Below are 8,684 nucleotides of genomic sequence, written 5' to 3'. Positions count from 1 at the left end.
ATTCACAGGGTCTGGGAAAAAGCTTTATAAAATGATTTTTAAAGGGAGACTGCCTGACACACCCGCCCAGCAGCCGTCACCTGCTCCCTGCACACCCTGAGGGCTCACAGTCCCTCTCCTCTCTGGAGCCCCTCAACAGCAGAGACCTCCTTCATGTGGACAAACCGCCCGGTCTCCCCAAACAACTTCAGTGCTCTGGCTGTGTTCAGCCACCACGGCCCTAGAAGGTGCCGGCGCCGGTGCCCAGGGCTTGGCTCACGCCTGGCCCTCAGTGGCATCGTCAGAGGGGGTGAGCAGGCAGGGACAAACGTCTCCACGTAAATACACTGTCTGCACTATCCCTCAATCCCTCCAGCAGCTCAGATCAAACGTCTGCAGCGCCCTGGGCTTGTGGACTAAACTGCCCCGGACCTGAGAGCGTAGGGAGGGAGCGGGGCTGCACGACGCGCTGATGTGCTGTGGAACTTACGCTACGCGGCATGGGGGATGCGGGGAAGGGGCAGCCGGGGCCTGCCGGGCATGGGTGGCCAGAAGGCAGCGGCTCATTTGGAGCTGTTTTCTCCTGAAGTTTCATTAAATGCTGGAGGTTTTCTTTCTTGCTTAGAATTTGTCAGCTTGGTGTTTCACACCCTCACCCCTGTCCCTCCCGCGTCTGTTTTTCGCGGCAGTGCCAGGTCAGGGTCAAGGCCCAGAGCTGTAAGCAACGATAGCGTGTAGCTAGCAGTTTTGCAAGGGCATGTTAAAAATAACCATTTCTGCCACAGCACTTGTTTATGCTGAGGACTGGCCTTGCTGAAGTTGTGTTCAGAGGGGCTCAGTGTTCTCTTCGATTAAGAATTTGAAGAGAACATTAACTCGGGTCTCTTGCTGTACAGTTGCTTTAGCAGGTATTACAGACACGAAGCATCAGCATTAGAGCAAAAGCATCTACCACCATCTGCACGAGAGCTCAGCACCAGTGGTTGCCCCCTGCAAACCGTGCCTGACCTCGGATCCTGCGGAACAAACGGAGTGGCCAAAGGAAGAGACGGTGTCACGTCACTTCACTGCAGGAGACACAGCAGCTGCCAACAAGGACAAGGCTGTTGCCTGCCTTTCTACCCTAAAAGCTAAAATCAGAGGGAGAAGTAACATGGCTCCCAAGTAACCTGGCACTGAGCCTCATGGGTCTTCACGGAGACCGGAGCAGATTTGGTCCTGTATGGAGAGCACCTTGGTGCTCTCGGCACCTTCGTACAAAACACAGTGAAGCCTGCTCCATTTATTCACAGAGTGGAAGAGTTGTTCCATGGAGTGAAGAGGAAGAACGACTGTGCTTTACACACAGGTGCTCACCTCTGGACATGCAGATTTGGCGGTGATGGACACGGTGGAATGGGTGATGTCAGGAGTCAGGAATCGCAGAACAGTGAGAACGGCCAAGGACCTGCTGTGCTCACTCCTGCCAGCAGTGTGCGATATGGAGGAGCAGGAGCATGTTCAAGTCCATGATGTACTCCACTGAGTTTTGGGAAATTCATAGTAAGTTGTCTTATCAGAGACATTTTCAGACTGCTCAGAGAGCACTTAAAAAGGTGCTAGTGTGGAAAATCCCAACACACCCAAAATCCCAAGACACAAATCTTAGCAGATTTGTTTTCTGACATTTCCCAGTTCCCACATTAAGGCAAAAGATGGAAAACATTCCCCTTTCTTTTCAATGATTAAAAAAATCCTCCAGAAAAAAACAAATTCCTTACAAGTCCCTTTTAGACCACACTTATGTGCAGCCAAGTGATGTATTTAAAAGGTTACTGCCGGAATATGGTTCACAGCAGTCTATTGCAGTGAATAAATATCACGTTTACATATCCATTATAACAAAACTATGTCGCGCTTCCATTACTTCATGTTGGTTTGCCATCTGGAAACTGAACAAGCTGCGTAGTAAAAAAAAGAATTCAATTTTGCATTTACCAAAAGGAGCCACACCAGTTTCAATTTATAGCAGGCGATTACACAACCTTAGCAACCAGAAATCTGCCCTCAGAGCCACGTCCGTGCGGGAGGGCAGTTAACGCAGCTGCGGGGGCTCAGCCGTGCTGAACTGCCCCTTTGAGAACCGATTTCACACAGTAGCATCGGTCCAGAGACCGGCCAGAAAACACATTTGTGGGAAACTTATCCACCTACCTGAAGCGGACTGCACGCAGAGCCGGATACGGATCAGAGCAGCACTGCTCAGTTTGTGTCGTGTGTCAGGCTTTGTATCGCATATTCAGAAACGCCCCGAGGAAGTGGCATTTCCTTGCTCTGAGCCTTCCACCAAGAAAAAACCCACGTGAACAACGCTGCCCATCCCCACCCACCTGCCCAAAAAAAAGGTGCCCTGAAGGCAGCGGTCAGGGAGTCACTAAGCCCAGACCAGGCTGGGGCAGCCCCGCACGCAGCCCCCCTCCTCCTGCCCCCTCAGCAGACGACAGCCCCTCCACTGGTGGGGCCATGGCCCGAGCCTCCCCCCCGCCACCCTTGGTACCACCGAGATGTGCACCAACACCCCCCTGCACAAGTTCCTGCTCCCTGTACGCCGAGCAGCGGCTGTGAATCGCCCAGGCGCCCAGGTCGAGGGGTCCCCACGCGCTCTCTCCCGCTGAGTTGCCACCTTCCAGGAGCTTTAGCTGGTGCGGGCTGCAGGTTTCCAACACCAGACTGGGGACGAAGGCACGTGCATCTTGCTTCCTGTTTGACTTGTCCAGGTAAAATAAGCATCCTTCCTGCTGACAGACTCGCTGCTGAAAGCAGAAAAACAACTAAACTGTTTTCTTGCTGCAGCTGCTGCTCTTCCAGCCTCCAGCCGCTGCCGTGCCAGCCTGCTTCCTGCACGGAGCGAACCTTAGTGCGAGACCCTCTGCCCCTCAAACCCACTGCTGTAGAGAAGTGCTGTGTCTCTGCGGTACTTCTCCGGACTAAAGCATCGCTGGAAAGCACTTCCAGCATCCCGTAACACACATCCACCCTACATCCCAGCGCTCAGGGGCAACAGCGGCTCCTGCTCCAGCTGCCCCCGCCGTACTCTGGATCCCTCCGCCGTTCTCCAGCCATGCAGCAGCCTCTGCAGTCAGGGGCGAACCGTGAGCATAGCTGGTCAGCAGGGACAGGCAGTAAACTCAGTGCCTCACCAGGCATAGTTCATGCATAGTAAGCGCTGAGAAGAGAGGAAAAAAAATACAGGAGTAGAGCCTTGTTGCAGACAATTCCAAGCAGCAAGATGCCAGTTTAACTCGAGCTTTCATCAGGAAATGCTGAAAATTGGGATCCAAGAGGAAGAGCTACACTATTGTTGTGAAAGCTGCCTTGCTTTCTCGTACAGCTCAATAAAACTGAATGCCAGCTCATTAGCAAACTGCAAATACTAATACCTAAGACAAGAGACAGAGCATTTTATGATCAAATTTATTTAATTGAATTTCATTAACTGTTTTACTGTAGGTCACACCAGAGACTGCCAAAGTAAACTAAACATTTTACATTCACTACAAGAATCTCTCAAATTGTCACAACTAGTCCAAAAAACATGAAAGCCATAGGGTCCCTTTCCCTCAGTTTGCATTATGACTCATTAACGACAGTGGGACTCGTGTTCCAGCACTGAAGAGAGAACTGAGCCCTTGGGCTCCCGGGTGTGCAGCAGCCCTCCTGGCTGCACACGCTTTTAAAATCATATGCGTGCATGTATGCGTCCGCATGTCTACGTATATTTACAAAACCAACCTCCTGATGGATCAGAGGACAAATGACCATTTAACTGCTAATCCAGAAAGGAAAAAAAATTAAAAAATACTCATTTTGCAGCAGGGAGGGCGGGAGGGTGAAGTGACGCAGGAGAGATGTACAAGTGCCACACCCCCTGCAGACGTGCCAGTGCTTGGCACTCGCAGCAGGTAGGCACACCGGCACAGCAAGTTGTGTGGCAGACCTGACCCACCCTGGAAGCTGAGGAAAATTTTGTCACTGCCCGTAATGGAAATCAGATCACTCCTTTTGTAAGCAAAGTAGGTCCAAAATGATTCCAAAGTACTTGGATGTATGTGAGACTATGAAGATGGAAGCTTAAGCAAGGCTTGCCCCACCGAGGTTTCTGGGGATGCTGGGAGGAAACCAGGCATTAATAGAACTTTAGCATTTCTAAAATAATTTGTTTCTGATCTAGCAAGCATTTTGATAATATATATCTACGATATGCTCTGAACATTTCCTTAAAAAATGCTGAAGACATTTTCCCTATTTGAGACTTATCTACAGGAGGTCTTTATTACACCATCTTTTCTTTTACGTGTCTACTCCTAACAAGTTTCAGAGAAATATGTCAGATGCTACAATTTAAACTTTCATCATATCTGAAAGTATACATCTCTTTTAAAGTGTATTTTCAACATGAAAAGAGCTAAAATCACAATTATATTCCATTGCGTAATGTGTGTGAAATCAAGACCATTTGCATAGCTTCCAAAGTGAAACTCTGGAAAATAGCGATTTCGTTAACAGGAAGTATTACTTCAGGGAAGGGCTATCACCCCCCTTTGCTTTCACTGCACAGCCCAAGATATACTTGAAATATTCTACAAGTATTGTTGTATCTTTGTCTAAAAAGCCAGCTTCTGGAAAATTTCAGGTTGCAATTATTTTATAAATCACAAGCCATTTTTCCTTAATCTTGCCAATTTTAATGAAGAAAAAACATTAGCATTTCAATGTACAAAAGTCCAATAAAACACTTTTTTTTTTTTTTCCTTTTAAATCAGTGAATGGGTAAAGTTTGGGTTAAACTTATTCAACAGTAAAAGTCTTCCAATTTCCACTAATAGAAATTTTTTTCTGATTTGACTATAGGATAATGACAATCCAGAAATAAATAGCTATAAATACATTCATTGTTCCTATTCCAAAATAATCACATAGGGAAGACACAAAACTGAAATTAACTTATTGGTATCTGTTTCTTTACAACGAGATATGGGCAAGTTATAGCAGAGTGACTCAAGACAGGAAAAAAAAAAAAAAACAAGTAGGGAATAAATTGGTCCAGTATTGACATTCATGAAACATACCAGTTAGCATAATTCTGCAGTTAATTCACCCTTTAAATGACACTACTCAGTTGATTTTTATTTGCTTCAGGTATACATAATGTAAGCAGTTTCCTTTGAATCTTTGCTGAGGACAGGTATAGTACCCTGGAGACACTGTAACAACCCCCTTCAGTATGCATGTGCGTATATATAATTATATACAAATAATCATGCATCCACACACACATTTGTATATCAACACTGCATGTGACGGTTAAATCCATCATCATTCATCATTGGCAGCACTTGTTCCTCTGACTTGGCCTTGATTACGTAACTGTGGAGAAAGAAAACACGCAATTAAGCATTAGTAGTTTCCTCAAACAGTAAGCTGCAAACAGGCAGTTTTATTAATCTCCAAGAAAAATAGGGCGGGGCAGTCGAAATGCTACCAGGACTGAGCAAATCATACCAATGCAAGACTTGTTAGGGAATCTTAATGTGGGTGCTGTCCTCGCTGGTGGACAGCAGCTCCAGTCTCTGAGGAGCCTCACACCAACCAGCGGGACTGTAAAGCTGCTGTGGCTGGGGTCAGTATTACATCAGTGATCAACAGTCACAGCGGGAAACACCAAGGTACTGGACACAAAGACCCAACAGCTTGCAACTCTGGGACAACCTGTTTCCCACAGCAACAGTTTTAACACAACTTAGTGTTTATAAGTATCTGCGTGGAACTGGATTTCAAGGACTTAACATGCTTTGAAGATGACAGTCCACAGTTCCCCTAAATTATGTGGGCTACATATCACTTTGCTACTGAGCGTGTAGCAAAACACTGCTCATTGACTTTTCCGATTGGTGCCCAAAAGACTACTTGCAGGCTTCAGGGCTCAGTGCCAGCACAGTGATGACAACAGGTCATGCACTTTGGGTTTCTGTACCAGAAAAGCACAACGAACCGCGTTACGTGGCCAACACCTCAGGCATTCTGCCACTGGACCGAGCACCTGCCCAGCCTGTTACAGTGCCCGCCTGCGGAGAAGGTCTCTTAAGTTCCCCAGACACCAAGGGTCATCTCCAACTGTCGATCACCACAAGGTTATCAAACAGGAGGGAGGTAAGGCCCAGAAGTGTTATCTGGACATACATCCATTTCTGCCAGCAATTCCCATCCAACAGAACATTAATCACTTTTCTCCTTTTGCGTCCAGCAGTTGACTTACACAGCTTGATTTGCCTCAGAACCTACAGAGAACTCCTCTAGACGTCAGCAGCCAAAGTGCCTCGAACGGAACCCTTCTTACGCATCTAAACGTAAAATAAAACTGTGAGCTACCACATAAAGAACCTATCACGCTGTTGGTTAGTAAGAGAGAAGTAACGATCTACGTGACCAGGACTGCTGTTCTGGCCAGGACCAGAACCAGCCTCAGCTACAGCTGAGGTTTTTTGGAGACGGGGCTACACAGAGCTTCTTTTTGGTGGGGAAGCCAGGGAACTGTACAGCAGCAGTAAATGTTGCTTCTTAGATGTTTAACATCTTCAGCGTGGAGCCATGCTGCTCGAAATACCGCATGTGGCATTTCTGTCCTCAAAGATGTGAGGTAGGTTGGTCACAGTGCTTTGGCAGGGTCAGACGCTTTTCTACTCTGCACTGATTAGCTGATGTGTATTTAATGAAGCACTGGTGCTCCTCCCCCCTCCAGGAGTCAGAGACATAAACCACGAAGTGAAAGCTAAAGGAAAACAGTGAGAAAAGGATGGGCTGGGATAGAGAAACTCTGGAAGAACACTGATGATGAGGATTCAGAGAGTAACAAAAAAGTTAACAAAAGCAGAAATTCTGACTATAAAGATCGACTTAAGATGAAGAACAGGAACAACAAAAGAACCAAAATGTGCACAGAATCCGAAGAGAAAGATTAGCTCAAACCAGGCAGAAAGGATGTTAATGAGAAAGGGAATAGCAACAGAAAGCAATGTATTGTAAGAAAATGTAATGCTGCCAATATTACTAGGCTTGCCTTCTGCAGTTTGTTTTTAAGCATCATAGAACTGCATAGTGCAACACTGTCAAAAAAGCTGACTGTTTCTCTACAGGGATGGAAACATGAAGATATTCTTGTCATATTAAGCACCTTATCACTAATTGCTCACTTCCCAGTGGTCCTGGCCATAAAACAGGATTTTGTGGTATACTTGGGATTTAATGAAAGTTACTGTTTATCACAATGGATGAAATAGTTGAATATGAAACACAGAAACAAATTATTTGGGATAAAATTAGCATTCATATTTTATTTGGCAGTGATATTTTTGGCTTTAGGTTACTCTCCAATAATGTACTTCACCACAAAACCCTTGAAACTGCATAATTTACAGGTGTTTGTAGATGCCCCTATTATAACAGTAGAGAAAACCCAAAATAATATAACAGTAGGTCCCCGCTCCTCACATTTCACAATACACATAGAAAAGTTGTTAGTGTAACTAATCAATACATTTCTCTTGTGAAAAACTGACTTTTTCAACAAGTAATACGCTTAAGCTCCTGATGCTAACGTCTTACACAACAAGCTATTTGAAATAAACTATTTGCATTGCTTTGCAAACCAAGAAAATAATAAATACGTTAGATATTTAAGAACGAGGATAAATGTTACACCCAGAAACATGTGATCTGGATTTTGCTTAAGAACTAAAAAGCAGCAAATATTTTGCAAGAAATATTTAAAAGAAGTTACTTACCAGTGAGAAATGCGAAACAGAGCTTTCTCTACAAGACAACAAACATCCACAGTCCACAGACACACAAAAGGGAAATTTTTTCATGCACAAAGACGTGTCAAGTGCTGCTTACTCTCTCCAATTCATACCTGGTATGCATTCCTCTCACTGCCACTATCCTTTCTCAGAGAAATTGGATGAAGTCTGTTTCATTCCAAATAAAGAACTATGGGTGTGCAAAAGAGAACTCTTCTGACAAAAAACAGTTACAGAGGAAAGTGGTTACTCTTCCTCCTTCACAGACACCTAGGAATAGGTGGCTCTAGGAATAGGTTCTGGCAAGAGTAGAATTAAAGAAGAATCCACGTGATTTGAGAGAACACCTGCCATAACCAAAAATATCCAAATGCCAAAGAGAGAGCACAATGTTTGCAAGAGTGAGTGAACATCATTCTTTTCCAAAGCATACTCTGGGAGCTGCTAAAGCAGACAAACCCTTCAGCTTATTTGAAAAGAAAAGTTTGGTTTTACTAGCTCAGGACGTCTACCTAGTAACACACGGAACAGCGAAGAAACACTTCTTCCAAATCCAGAAAACATCTCTACACAATGCAAGATGGCTCCACACACTTCATAAAGTCCAAACATGGAGAGCACAACAAGTGGGGATGGAGGAGCTACAGCTAGTTTTGGCACTAAAAGAAAAGATGTGCTGGGCACAAAACACAAAATGCACTTCAGAACCACTGTCAACAGTAGCTCTTAAGCAGCAGGGAATCTGTTTAAAGATGCCTGGCAGTCAAAATGAGTTAAACCATGCAAAAAGCAAGTTATAGCTGAAGAAACATCATGCCTTGAAAGAACCAAGACAATGGAAGGAAAGTGACAAGCTGAATGAGTTTGGGG

The 8,684-nt window shown here is 45.2% G+C and overlaps 1 protein-coding gene across 2 annotated transcripts in view; it reads right to left on the bottom strand.

Moving 5' to 3' along the window:
* Window positions 1-4,680: 4,680 nt before the first annotated feature.
* PITPNB (phosphatidylinositol transfer protein beta) overlaps window positions 4,681-8,684 on the bottom strand; it is a 34,045-nt gene continuing 30,041 nt past the window's right edge. Inside the window, exons 11-12 of one of the 2 annotated variants that reach the window (XM_075769315.1) lie at window positions 6,275-6,359; window positions 4,681-5,385 (exon numbers count right to left, since the gene is read on the bottom strand). In XM_075769315.1, coding sequence (XP_075625430.1) covers window positions 6,312-6,359 — 48 coding nt within the window. In that variant the 3' untranslated portion in view covers window positions 4,681-5,385; window positions 6,275-6,311. The remainder of the gene's footprint in view (window positions 5,386-6,274; window positions 6,360-8,684) is intronic. The other variant, XM_075769314.1, reaches the window with a different exon arrangement.

Source organism: Balearica regulorum, chromosome 17 (assembly GCF_011004875.1).
Source record: "Balearica regulorum gibbericeps isolate bBalReg1 chromosome 17, bBalReg1.pri, whole genome shotgun sequence".
Taxonomy (NCBI): Eukaryota; Metazoa; Chordata; class Aves; order Gruiformes; family Gruidae; genus Balearica; species Balearica regulorum.
Note: the sequence above shows the minus strand (reverse complement) of the source record. Positions and strands in the feature narration are given on the sequence as shown.